This window comes from Arachis hypogaea, chromosome 8, assembly GCF_003086295.3.
Source record: "Arachis hypogaea cultivar Tifrunner chromosome 8, arahy.Tifrunner.gnm2.J5K5, whole genome shotgun sequence".
NCBI lineage: Eukaryota > Viridiplantae > Streptophyta > Magnoliopsida > Fabales > Fabaceae > Arachis > Arachis hypogaea.
Window position 1 is genome coordinate 4,308,724 of NC_092043.1, and position 13,344 is coordinate 4,322,067.

Here is a 13,344-nt window from a genome sequence, read left to right on the forward strand (position 1 = left end):
CCTCCCAGCACCAAACTTAGAGTTTGAATGTGGGGGCTCTGTTTGACTCTGTATTGGGAGAAGCTCTTCATGCTTACTCTCCATGGTTACAGATGGAGAACTTTGAGTCTTTACTACAAGGCATTCTTCATTCACATGAAGGATCAACTCTCCTCTGTCAACATCAATTATAGCTCTTTCTGTGGCTAGGAAGGGTCTTCCAAGGATGATGGATTCATCCTCATCCCTTCTATTGTCTAGGATTATGAAATCAGCAGGGAAGTAAAGGCCTTCAACCTTCACTAGCACGTCCTCTACTAGTCCATAAGCCTTTTTCATAGATTTATCTGCTATCTCCAATGAGAATTTGGCAGCCTCTCCATTACAGAGAGGGGCATCATGTTTATCCCTAACCCCAGGTCACACAGAGCTTTTTCAAAGGTTATGGTGCCTATGGTATAGGGTATTAAGAATTTACCAGGATCCTGTTTCTTTTGAGGTAAATTTTGCTGAACCAATGTATTCGGTTCATTGATAAGCAAGGGAGGCTCTTCTTCCCAAGTCTCATTACAAAATAGCTTGGCATTCAACTTCATGATTGCTCCTAAATATTGGGCAACTTGCCTTTCAACAATGTCTTCATCCTCTTCAGAAGATGAATAGTTATCAGAGCTCATGAATGGTAAAAGGAGGTCCAAGGGAATCTCTATGGTCTCTGTATGAGCCTCAGATTCTTTTAGTTCCTCATTAGGGTATTCCTTACTGGCCACTGGATGTTCCCAGAGGTTTTCCTCATTGGGATTCACATCCTCCTCCTCCTCTAAGGTTTCGGCCATGTTGATTATATCAATGGCCTTGCACTCTCCTTTGGGATTCTCTTCTGTATTGCTTGGGAGAGTGCTATGAGGAGTTTCAGTAACTCTTTTACTCAGCTGGCCCACTTGTGCCTCCAAATTTCTAATGGAGGATCTTGTTTCAGTCATGAAACTAAGAGTGGCCTTAGATAGATCAGAGACTATGTTTGCTAAGCTAGAAGGATTCTACTCAGAATGCTCTGTCTGTTGCTGAGATGATGATGGAAAAGGTTTGCTATTGCTAAACCTGTTTCTTCCACCATTGTTATTATTGAAGCCTTGCTTCTGTTGATCCTTCCATGAAAAATTTGGATGATTTTTCCATGAAAGATTATAGGTGTTGCCAAAGGCTTCACCCATGTAATTCACCTCTGCCATTGTAGGGTTCTCAGGATCATAAGCTTCTTCTTCAGAAGATGCTTCTTTAGTACTGTTGGATGCGTTTTGCAATCCATTCAGACTCTGAGAGATCATATTGACTTGTTGGGTTAATATTTTGTTCTGAGCCAGTATGGCATTCAGAGCGTCAATTTTAAGAACTCCTCTCTTTTGAGGCATCCCATTACTCATAGGATTCCTCTCAGAGGTATACATGAACTGGTTATTTGCAACCATTTCAATAAGTTCCTGAGCTTCTGCATGCGTTTTCTTTAGGTGAATGGATCCACCTGCATAGTGGTCCAGTGACATCTTGGAAAATTCAGACAAACCATTATAGAATATATCTAATGTGGTCCATTCTGAAAGCATGTCAGAATGACACTTTTTGGTCAATTGCTTGTATCTTTCCCAAACTTCATAGAGGGACTCACCATCTTTTTGTCCTAAAGTCTAAACATCCACTCTAAACTTGCTCAGCTTTTGAGGAGGAAAGAACTTAGCTAAGAAAGCCGTGACTAGCTTATCCCAAGAGTCTAGGCTATCTCTAGGTTGTGAGTCCAACCATGTTCTAGCTCTGTCCCTTACAGCAAAAGGGAAAAGCATAAGCTTGTAGACATAAGGATCAACTCCATTGGTCTTAACAGTATCACAGATCTGCAAGAACTCAGTTAAAAATTGATAAGGGTCTTCTGACGGAAGTCCATGAAACTTGCAGTTCTGTTGCAGTAGAGAAACTAATTGAGGCTTTAGCTCAAAATTGTTTACTTCTATGGCAGGGATTGAGATGCTTCTTCCATAGAAGTTGGAAGTTGGTGTAGTAAAATCACCAAGCATTTTCCTTGCATTGTTGTTTGGTTCGGCCATAATTGTTTCTTTTGCTGCTTCCTTTTTGAAAATTTCAGTGAGGTCCTCTTCAGAGTTTTGTGCTTTAGCTGCTCTTAGCTTCCTCTTCAGAGTCCTTTCAGGTTCAGGATCAGCTTCAACAAGTATGCCTTTATCTTTGTTCCTGCTCATATAAAAGAGAAGAAAATAAAGAAAACATGGAATCCTCTATGTCACAGTATAGAGATTCCATGAGATGTCAGAGGAAAACAAGAATGGAAGGATGAGGTAGGTAAGGAAGAATTCGAACACACAAAGAAAGATGGAGTTCGAATTGACAATGGAGGGGGAATGTTAATGTTTAAATAGAAAAAGATAAGAGAGGGGGGAGAATTTTCGAAAATAAAAAGAATAAAATTTAAAATAATTTTTTGAAAAATTGGTTGTGGTTTTGAAAAAGATAAGAAATAAAGTTGAAAAAGATAAGAAGTTATAAAAAGATTTTGAAATTAGAATTTAAAAAAATTGTGATTTGAAAAAGATATGATTTAAAAAGATATGGTTGAAAAGATAAAATTAACAAGATTTGACTTTTTAAAAAGTTAATGACTTGATTAACAAGAAACTAAAAGATATGATTTTAAATTTCAAATATTGAATCTCTCTTAACAAGAAAGTAACAAACTTGAAATTTTTGAATCAAGATTTTTGAAAATATGAGGAAAAGATTTGATTTTTGAAAAAGATATGTTTGAAAAGATATGATTGAAAATATTTGATTTGAAAAAGATTTGATTTTGAAAAAATATGAAGATTTGAAAAAGATTTGATTTGAAAACAAAATTCCTCTCCTTGTGTCGTCTTGGCGTTAAAAGCCCATGAGCTGCATGTTTTGGGCGTTTAACGCCCACTTGCTGCATGGTTTGGGCATTTAAACGCCCAGCCAGGTATTCTGGTTGGCGTTTAAATGGCAGTTTTCCTTCTTCACTGGGCATTTTGAACGCCCAACTTTTTCTCTGTAATTCCTTTGCTTTATGTTCTTGGATCTTCATTTTGCTAAATCCTTTATTCAAGAAGATATGTTTTCAATTTTGAAAAACAACATTATGATAGGACCAAATGCCCACATACTTATCACTAATCTTGTTTATGTCAATTCTTGTTGAACTTGATGCTTCTGAGTGCTCTTCATACTTTGACTTTACTCTTGTATCAAGTATTAGTTGATATGCCTTAGCTTACAGTGCTTTCTCACTCACATGTTGTAGCTACCATTTAGTTGAGAACCATACTCTTATTTGGCATTAGCCCTGCCTATGTTTTATTTGCTTTGATATCTTTTGTTTTAGGCTTAATTGTCTTTCTTTTTCTCTCCTTTTAGGCTGGCCACCAAGAAGGAATGGAAAAGCTTCTAAATGGGGCAATAAACAAGTCCCTCTACACAATCTTCAAGTGCGGGGAGATCATCCGACCGACCTCCGTGGGTAACCACTTCCCTTTTCAACACCAATTCTTAATATTCTTTATTAGTTAGTTGTTGCATTGCATGATAGGGTGCATGATAGTTAGAATTTGTACATATTTTACTACTTCTTTTTATGTTAGGATTACTTGGTTAGAGTGATGATTTCTTTTCCAAGAAAACTGTTTTTAGGGCACCCTAACAATTTCCAAAAAAAAATTGTTGACCTCGTTTGAAGAATTTATTTTGGAACATGGTTTTTAAGCTAAAAACACAAGCATGTGAGTTTTGAGCCCAATTGCGTGGTTACATCTTATAACCACTATTTCCATTCTTGTGTGTATTATTCTCTCTCTATGATTGTAATCCTTGATTTGTTTGATTCTTTATGTCCATTATTCTATGTATACATGCGTTTATATGATTGAGGCCATCATTTCATTTAGCTCACTTATCCAAATAGCCTACCTTTCATCAACCATTGTTAGTCAATCTTGAGCCTATTTAACCCTTTTTGTTCTTTAATGTAGCACATCATTACCCCTAAGTGAAAAATAATAAATGCCCTTTAATTGGATCTTTGATTAGCTTAGGCTAGTGAAGGTGTGTATTATTTGGGTGTGAAAAACTTGGGACATTGGTTGAGGTAAAAGTATACTTTGTATTTTTATTGAAAATATTGGGAATTGGGTACATACTCATGTATTAATTATGTTTAAACCATATGCATTGATACTCTTGTGTATACTTTATTGAAAAAAATACAAAATAAAGAAAAATATATATATCAAAATAAAAATAAAAAGAAAAAAATAGAAAAAGAAAAAATATTTATATAGAAGGAAAAAAATTGCAATAAAAAGGGGACAAAAATGTCCCAAGGTAAAGTAACAATAACATTGCATATGGAATGTGAATTAAAGAGAATGCATGAGTATGTGAAATAGTGGGAATCATGGGTAGCTAGGTAGTGTATTAGAACTGTATAGGTTGTTATATGTGTTTGGTAAGAGCTTAGGTTAATCAAGAATTCAAATTTCAAGCTCACTTGGCCATATGCATCCTTACCTTTACCCTAGCCCCATTACAACCTGAAGATAAGTCCTCATGATAAATGTATGCATGCATTGAATAATTGTTGATTGTTAGCTGAAAAACAAATCTTGGAAAGTATGACTAGAGGAGAATTGAGTGAATCAACCCTATACACTTGAGCGACTAGAGCGGATACACTTCCAGTGAGGGTTCGATGCTCAATTCCATGTTCCCTGCTTTCATGAGCTTTCTTCTTGCAAGTCTATTTGAACTTCAATTTTTATATTTGAATTGGTAGGATTCATGAATCATCATATGACCTTAGCCCTACTTGTTTATATGCGTTCTTTTAGTTGCATTCATATAAATAGGTGCATTTAGTTTATTTGCATTGAATAAATGTTCATACCCCTTTTCTTGTCTATCATGGTTTAGCATGAGGACATGCTTGATTTAAGTGTCGGGAGGTTTGAAAAACTCCAATTTTGTGGTTTATCTTGTGTTGAATTTAGGGGATTTTATCAACTTTTCTCATATTTATTCAATGAAATAGCATGGTTTTGTGAATTGTTCCTAATTTGTGCTTAAGAGTAAAAATATGCTTTTTAGGCCTTTAAATCGCTAATTTTAATTCACTTTAATTCCATTTGATACCTTGATATGTTTGTCAAGTGATTTCAGGATTAGAAGGCAAAGATTGGGTTGAAGGAATGAAGAAAAAGCATTCAAAAAATGGAGAATTCATGAAGAAATGAGGATTTGCTAAATTGAAGGCCACGCGCACACGTCACCCACGCGTGCACGTGAGATGGAGATTTGCCAGCGACGCACACGCATCACCCCACGCGCACGCATGACAAGGAAAATTGGCAGCGACGCGACGCGTGACCCATACGTACGCGTGACAAGTTGCACGTGACTTCACTAAAGGCAAAACGCTGGGGGCGATTTTTGAGCTCAAGGAGGCCCAAATCTAACTCATTTCTGATGCTTTTGATCCCAAGAATTGCACGGGAATGGGGGGAAGTGATAGTATAGTTTTCATCATGCTGTAGGTTAGAATTCTAGAGAGAGAAGCTCTCCCTTCTCTCTAGAATTTAGGGTAGTTTAGGTTAAATTTTCTTAGATCCAACTTTTAATTCTTGGTTTGATTTAGTTTTTCCTTTTAATTTCTTATTGTTACATCTTTACTCTTCTAGTTTTAGTTGTCAGTTTCTTATTTGCCTTCTTTTATGTTTATGAACCCTTGTTGATTTTAATCTTCCTTTAATGCAAATCGATGGTGGTTCGATTCTAATAGATTAGGAGCGAAACCAACTCCTTTTTTGCAGGTACCAGATTTCTATAAGTGCACCAAAGGTTCTCGAATTAGACGAGTATTAAGACAGAAAATAAGTTCAAAAAGTGCAAAAGGGTAAAAGAAGTGTAAAATAAAAGATTCGAAAAGTAAAATTGACTGAAATTAAAAAAAGGTTTGCATTGAAATTTAAAGAAAGTAATAAAGATGCCTTCGATTGGATCAAAGAACTTTAGGCATGGAAATTAAAGGTACTGAAATGTAAATTGAACATGAAAATTAAACAATGCTTGAAAGATAAATTCATTTGAAGATAAAGTTTTAGCAAGAATTGTAAATAAAAAGTAAAGACAGTGGAAGGAACCCTACAGAAATTGAACTCGAATGCAAACTCAGGAATTCGCTGGGATATGAGTATGCTTGAGTGTATTTCTGAAAAGAAATTCCGACCCTATTTCCTAAAACTTACTAATATTTATAACCCACTTCTATAACCGACCATTAATTACACGACGCTGCCTTGTACGCAAATTCTTAGGTAACTGTTTTCGCTCTTTTGCCCACAAATGTTATCAATAAGTTCCTCACTCAGAGAAAGCATTCAACTGCCCTACTTACATAACTGCTCGATTTTCCTTTTGAAAATTAGTTCAATTCTTCATTCAAGTACTTGTTCGATTTATCAAAGTATCTAAATCGAGTCCATATCAAATAACTTCTGATTAATGCTTACACGTGTTTTTTTTTTTTTACCTCTACTTCTTTTCTGATCTTTCACCAACGTTTCGAATCAGTTTGATCTCTCGAAAATAATTATTTCAACTAATAGTCTCATATTTCAACTTACTCCATATTGATTTTGGATTTGATTCTTTTTCATATGATTTTGGGTTATAATTTAGACAAAAATGTTAATTTCAGACGTTATCAATTGCAGATGTAAAAAAAAAAAAAAAAAAAAATACCAAAACTACCATGTAGCTAGCCAAATATGCCAAAAAAAATGGCCGCTTCAGTAATAACGATCAGCGACTTCGATTTAATCATAACTAACCGCTAGAATTACACAACATCAACAATGATGCCTCTGTCATGGCAGATTTCTACTCTATCCCACTACTGTATTCCACACACATGGCCAAATCACAGAATGTGACATCGCTTTCATCACATGTAGAACCAACTTTTTTTCATCGTCAAAGCAAAACCCTTTTAACTTTCTAAATTTGACCTTTCCCTATTACAACTTACTCAAACTTGCAACATCCAACGAGTAAAAATCATGAATAACTTTTTTTTTCCTTTTTGTTATAAATATTAGGAGTATTTATAGTTTAATAGTATAGAAAAAGTATTCAAGTATTTTAGAATTTAACTTTATAATTTATAAATTATTTGTATATCTTGAGATATTAAATTTAAATTTAAATATAAAAATAAAAAAAATGATAAAAAGTGTAAAAAATAGGACCTTTATATTAATTTTATCCCCAAATGTAATTTTGATCATTGTCATCCAAAAAATTCTTTCTACAATAATCACAGTCATAAAAATAAAAAAAATTCGAATACAAATCACGTTGATATTAATCCATTTTTGATCAAAACTAATTTTACAAAAATATATTTATACTAACATTCATATCAATATTCATTTATAAACGTTAATTTAAACACACATATGATAATATAATTTTTTATTATCACTACCTTGAAATACGTTATAAAAGAATATTACATGTATTTTATTATCATTATCAATGAGATAAGTAATAAAAATATACATATCTGGTTACATATATGTTATAAAAAAAATAACATATTTCATTGTTATCACAAAAAAAAATAAATACAAAAAATATTTTAAATGTAAGTATGTATGAAAATTAAGAGACAGATATGTGTATTTTATCTTGTCACAGTAAAAGAGATAGGTAATATGAGAGAAAAACTATAAATAATTTTAAGAGAGAATATATTAGTAAATTAAATAATTTATTTATTTATTAAAAATCCATGATTTTATCATTTTATGTTACAAAGATCAGTAAAAAATATAAAAATAATAAAATATAAAAATAAGAAAAGTAGGAGGAGAGAAAGAGAGAAGGTGATCTGAAAGGAATGGCTTCCGTTTCGTGGTTCTCTTGTCTTCAAATGCGACCTACGCCATGCCACTCCACCACACCCTTCGCCGCACCCATAACAACACTTCACCAACAACACCACAACCCATCTTCACTGTAAGAATCTATTTCTCACGTCTATGTTTCACCATAAGCAACGTGCTAACTTCATTATATTATTTCTTTATTCTATTCTCTTAGTTCTTCTACCGGAGAGGAAGGATCATCACATGGTGTTCATAGAAGACAGCTACTTGTTCACACGGCAGCCGCAGCTGCATTATTAGCACCCGCAGCACTTGTTCCAAATGCATCAGCACTCAATGGTACGATGAGTTCTGTTTCTTAATTTGTGCTACTGTTTTTGGCAAATGATATGAACTTGTCTTAGATGTGTCTACTGAGGAGGATGTTCGTATTTACACTGATGATGTCAACAAGTTCAAGATAGCTATACCCCCAGGTGAATTCAATTCAATTCCAAGTTTAGCACTTCTTCATTTTCAGGTGCTTATAATAAATCATTCTATGTGTGTTTATTAGATTGGCAAGTAGGAACAGGAGAGCCCGATGGGTTTAAATCGATTACCGCTTTCTACCCGCAAGAGGCTTCCAATTCCAATGGTATTCATTCTGCCACATCATCATATCATTGAACTGCTTCTTAAGAGTAATTGTTGGTACCAATATGTTTCAGTGAGCGTTGCCATCACAGGGGTGGGTCCGGATTTTACTAAGATGGAATCGTTTGGTAAAGTGGAAGAATTTGCCGAGACTCTGGTCTGATATTTTTTTTTTCACTTCACTTCAGATTTTTTTTTTTTGTTTATTTTCTTTAATTCTTTATTTCTTCTTTGTTCCATGTAATGCTAAATTTCTCACTGTGAATATGAATTGAACAGATTGGTGGATTGGACAGAAGCTGGCAAAGACCACCGGGTGTGGCTGCCAAACTCATAGATTGTAAATCATCCAAGGGTGCTTACTTCTACTCTTAATTCCAGCTATTTCATTATGATATATATGAGTTTTTGTCAAGATTGTGTTATGAAGCATCAATTTACATTTCTTCTAGCTCCATTTCACATTGTTCTATGATATGATATGTGCTAATGTGAGAGAATAACTTTACCTAGTTGTGAATATTGAAGCTTCAGCAATGAAGCCTAACTCAACTCAAATGGCTTCAGGGTTTTATTACATAGAGTATTCACTGCAAAATCCGGGTGAGAGTCGCAGAACCTTATATTCTGCTATTGGAATGGCATCAAATGGTTGGTATAACAGACTCTACACGGTGACAGGACAGGTTTGAATTTTGATGGCCACATAGTGAGATACATTGTTACTTTCATCATGTGCTGATTTCTGACTCTATCATACTTCTGCATGCAGTTTGTAGAAGAGGAAACTGACAAGTATGCTTCCAAAGTGAAAAAGGTCAACTTCCGTTGTTCTATTCTTTCGGTTAAAACATACATAGTTCACTTTGAGCATCTAGCTTGGTGCTTTCAAATTAACTCAATTTCACCTAAACTTCCACTTGCTTTCTGCAGGCTGTTGCATCATTTAGGTTCATATGAACAAAGAGTTCATGAGGGAGATATATCTATCTTATGTTCCATGTGGACGGATGTGTATACCTAGATATACTCTTATAAGATCCCTCGATGTTAATATTATTCCTTTTTTTTTCCCCGTGATATAGTAACATTGACATTATTTCTAAGCTAGAAATGGCATCCTATATACCACACTGGTATGATACTTACCACAACATTTCCTCCAATATTGTTAATCAAGCAGCATGCTTACTCTCAAGCAGAAATTCGACAGTTAATGTAGCTAATCTTGATGCACCAGTCATCGATTTATCTTCACTTTTATTATCATACCAAAGTTTTTTAAGTCGCATCTAATAAGCGATTTCCGGTTCTGAATTCCAATATACAAGGTTTTAAGTTATATATTAAATTAAGCAGTCAGGAGTATTAGAAAAAATCTCTCAATTCAATCCATTAACAAGTTATTTGTAGATTCAAATTCTTTGTTTTGTATGGTTCACAGTTATAGCTTCGTTTTTGGTCCAGTCTTACAACTTATGGACTTATCTTGTTGAAATATGTAATATCACCCCACGTAAGAAAATTAAGATAAAAAATAAAAAGATCACACCCCACACGTGTGATACAAACTTCCACTATAATTTTTTCTGTCCCTCTAAAAATTAGAGGAACGTTCACAAATAATAGTTAGCAGCAAGATTCCGTTACATCATAATATCGTACATATACAATGCTGACTACTGTGACGCAGAATTGATATTTAGACTTGCTAAACCTAAGAACTTGATAATCATCAATTTGTCTTTACACCATTGCCTTCTGTGCGTTCTCCAGATTTTGAAGCAGATTGCTTTTGAAATAAAAGAGAAAGCTGATCAAGGAAAAGCAAGTTCTTCATTTGCTCCAACTGCTGGCATTCTTTCTCTATCATCAAGTCTGAATTCTCAAAACGAAGAAGCTTGTCTTGGATATTTTTCATCTGTACAACAGAATATCCATTATTCAGCAAAGGCTTAGCTGCATAGAGCATTATGGCAAAACTCTAACAAATTACAGACCTGAACTTCAATAATCTCAGAAATTGCCTTTTCCACATCTAACTCTTCTTTTTCGAGCAGTATATTTGCATGAAATCGAGATGCTTGTGATGAATCTGAAGAGGTACCACCATTAGATGCAATACCAGCTTCTGCATCAGAAACAAAGCCATCATTATACTGAGAAAAATGAGTTAATAACTTAAATTCTTCACTTTCTGTTGAGAATCACATGAACATACTATATCAGCTCGAGAAGAAGAGGGGAGGAAGAAAAACAAACGGAAAAAATTGTAGCACAATGTATAGATTCACATAATTTAGAAAAACACGTTTCAGAAACTAGTCCAATAAGTACATGATGAAGATTTATCCATCCATTTCAAGATAACCTCCATTACGACCATTACCTTAATTGATTCAAAAGCTCGTAATCTTAAGCCAAAGATATTCATCATTCTCACCTTGTAGTGATGTATTTCTTGGGAATGATCGATGATTTTTAGTTGTTTTGTAAGCCTCCGAGAGAGTTGCCACTGCAGCTTGTGCAGCAGAATATGCAACCTCTGATCCAGCCAGAGCTGACAGAAAAGCAGCCTGCAAATTTGAATAAGATACGTTAAACAGTTAAATAGAGCTTCTACAGAAATTATTTTGTGAAGCACATAGGCAATTCAATACTGGCAGATCATTCTTAAGCAGTCCAGCAGTCACAATCCCCGTCAAGAGTTTAACAAATACTCCTCTATATAAATTGAAATCAACAAAAGAAAAAGCAGCACGACTCCAACCAAGAAATCACCTGAGCCATAATAGGGTTGCTTGCATCGGCAAGAGGGGTGAGTCGCATTCTTTTACTATGCTCGGCTGCACCACCAGCTTCTGAATCGAATTCGGCTACAGCAGCATTCTGCCTCAGCTGATTTGCAGTGTCGTCAGTCGCACCACCATCTCGATAACGCAGGAACTGGTCCCCAAAAGGAAGCTTGATGAAATGAGCAACGCAGTCCTTCTCTGTCCTGCCACCAACATGCTGGGAAACTCTCTTCCAGTCATCACCATAATGTGTAACGGCTTCCAGAAGATTCAGAGTCTCCTTCTCACTCCAATCCGTCTTAGTCTCTTCGCTTATCTCAACTCGCCTAAAATCCGAAGAACTCACACCCACTCTATAATTCCCACGAACATAGCATCTCGCACACAGAGTCAAATCATACTACACCAACCAAAAAGCAAAGGAAATTCAAAAGTTTCAATCTTTATATTCCCATTAATACATCTTCATTGCAAAGGAAAGAGGCAAAGAAGTTACCTTATCACAAGCAAAGCAAGCAATGGTGCAAACGGCTTTGCATCCGCTGCAGATTCTCTTGGTGTTTTCTCGAACAGGTTGTGGGGGTTCGGCAGTGTTGGATCCAGATTCGGATTTGGACTCTTTGTCGTCCCACTTCAAGGGCTTGTTCATGGACGAAGACGGAAGGTAATTGATCAATCCCCATGCTTCGAGGAAATCGAAGACTCTGCGGATGGAACCGACGTCACCGACGAGGGTTTTTCTGACGTCGGTGAAGGTGATTTTTCGGGAAGGGTTGTAACGGAAGTACTTGACTATGGAGTTCCTGTAGTACTTGTAAACCCTAGGGTTCTTGGAGGAGGAAGAGGGGGAGTCGAAGAACTCGGGGAGGTGGCGGACCTCGCATTGGTGAATGGAATGTAAGGAGAACCATCTGGAGTGGCTGGGGACCAGCACGACGGTGGCTTCTGTGGAGGGTTTTGAGTCGGACAATGGGGCTTCGGGCTTCGCCGGAGAAGGTGAGGGCTGTGGTGGTTGCTTGGGAGGGGGCGGTGTGGTTTCGGTGGAGGAAGAAGGAGGGTCACCCGGTTTGGGTGGAGGCGGAGCTGTGGCGGGAGAGTTGGTGGCCATCGGATTTTAATTAGCGGTTGGGCCTTCTTTGAGTTCTTTCTTCTGTTGCAGCAAGAGAGACTAATTAGCTGTTGTTGCGTAAACAACGCTTTAATTCTAAGATGTTATGAAATAAATGAGGAAGATATAAATATAAAATAAAAAATATAAATATGAAATTTTAGTATTAATTTTTAGGTTTAATTATTTTATTAATTTTTATAATTTTATAAAATTTTTAATTAAATTTTTATATTTTTTTTAATTGGATTTTTGTACCAATTTTTTTTTAATTAGATTTCTATCGTAACAAAATCGTTTAATTTAACAGAATATTCCATTCTTAAATTGAATATTCTCTCAATTTTTTTAAATTCATAAATTATGTTTTTCTTATTTAAAAAAGACAAAATTAATCCTTTACTCTTCTTCTACTTTTCTATCTCCCTCCTCTACTCCAGCCTCTCTTTTTCACCTTCATTCTCATTATTTTCGTTCTATCAGAAAAGAAATCAGAACAACTAGCTCCTTCTCTACCCTTCTCTCTTCTTCTTCTTTGTCTTCTGTGTCTTTCTCATTAAATATATATATATATATATATATATATATATATATATATATATATATATATATATCCTTCAAGCTAGTAGCGCTTTCTCTCGCCATTTTTTTCTATTGAACACGGTAAATGTTGAGGATCTGTCACTTTCTCTCTTCTCTTTTTTTTCCTTCTCTTCTCTGTGCTAAGTTGGTTTGTTTGCCATTTCTAGTGCATCTGCAGATACATTTTTTTCTTGAAAAATCACGAATTTTGGAGCTCTGAATTCGATAGTCCTGTATTACAGGGACGATCGTGGCCGACTGGATTTTACAGCCATAGTCG

The 13,344-nt window shown here is 35.4% G+C and overlaps 2 protein-coding genes and 1 non-coding gene across 6 annotated transcripts; 2 read left to right on the forward strand and 1 right to left on the reverse strand.

The window, feature by feature from the left end:
- The first annotated feature begins 1,581 nt into the window (after positions 1-1,581).
- On the forward strand, positions 1,582-1,685 carry LOC112708527 (small nucleolar RNA R71). The gene has a single exon (XR_003156381.1). It is a non-coding gene; the product is annotated as a small nucleolar RNA R71 (small nucleolar RNA).
- Positions 1,686-7,862: 6,177 nt separating this feature from the next.
- Positions 7,863-9,796, forward strand: LOC112705743 (psbP domain-containing protein 3, chloroplastic). Of its 4 annotated transcripts, none has more exons than XM_072200410.1 (9): positions 7,863-8,073; positions 8,158-8,282; positions 8,348-8,419; positions 8,500-8,580; positions 8,654-8,736; positions 8,859-8,934; positions 9,108-9,265; positions 9,352-9,396; positions 9,513-9,796. In XM_072200410.1, exons 1-9 carry the CDS (start codon positions 7,955-7,957, stop codon positions 9,537-9,539), a joined length of 786 nt encoding a protein of 261 aa, XP_072056511.1. In that variant the 5' UTR covers positions 7,863-7,954; the 3' UTR covers positions 9,540-9,796. The 4 variants fall into 4 exon arrangements, with proteins under 4 accessions (XP_072056511.1, XP_025612457.1, XP_072056512.1 ...); XM_025756672.3 differs by having other exon boundaries at positions 9,147-9,265; XM_072200411.1 differs by lacking the exon at positions 8,348-8,419 and having other exon boundaries at positions 7,886-8,073.
- A 321-nt stretch (positions 9,797-10,117) lies between these two features.
- LOC112705742 (SWI/SNF complex subunit SWI3B) lies at positions 10,118-12,603 on the reverse strand. The gene is made up of 5 exons (XM_025756671.3): positions 11,871-12,603; positions 11,361-11,774; positions 11,023-11,155; positions 10,580-10,710; positions 10,118-10,500 (listed from the first exon to the last, which is right to left on the reverse strand). The coding sequence occupies exons 1-5, from the start codon at positions 12,480-12,482 to the stop codon at positions 10,315-10,317; spliced, it is 1,476 nt and encodes a 491-aa protein (XP_025612456.1). The 5' UTR covers positions 12,483-12,603; the 3' UTR covers positions 10,118-10,314.
- Between the last annotated feature and the right edge of the window lie 741 nt (positions 12,604-13,344).

Coding starts and splice junctions, on each gene's coding strand:
- LOC112705743 (XM_072200410.1), top strand. CDS start 7,955: ATGGCTTCCGTTTCGTGGTTCTCTTGTCTTCAAATGCGACCTACGCCA. Junction 8,737..8,858: donor AAGAATTTGCCGAGACTCTG/GTCTGATATTTT, acceptor TGAATTGAACAG/ATTGGTGGATTGGACAGAAG. Junction 9,397..9,512: donor ATGCTTCCAAAGTGAAAAAG/GTCAACTTCCGT, acceptor TGCTTTCTGCAG/GCTGTTGCATCATTTAGGTT.
- LOC112705742 (XM_025756671.3), bottom strand. CDS start 12,482: ATGGCCACCAACTCTCCCGCCACAGCTCCGCCTCCACCCAAACCGGGT. Junction 11,775..11,870: donor CTTGCTTTGCTTGTGATAAG/GTAACTTCTTTG, acceptor TGGTTGGTGTAG/TATGATTTGACTCTGTGTGC. Junction 11,156..11,360: donor GCAACCCTATTATGGCTCAG/GTGATTTCTTGG, acceptor TCAAATTTGCAG/GCTGCTTTTCTGTCAGCTCT.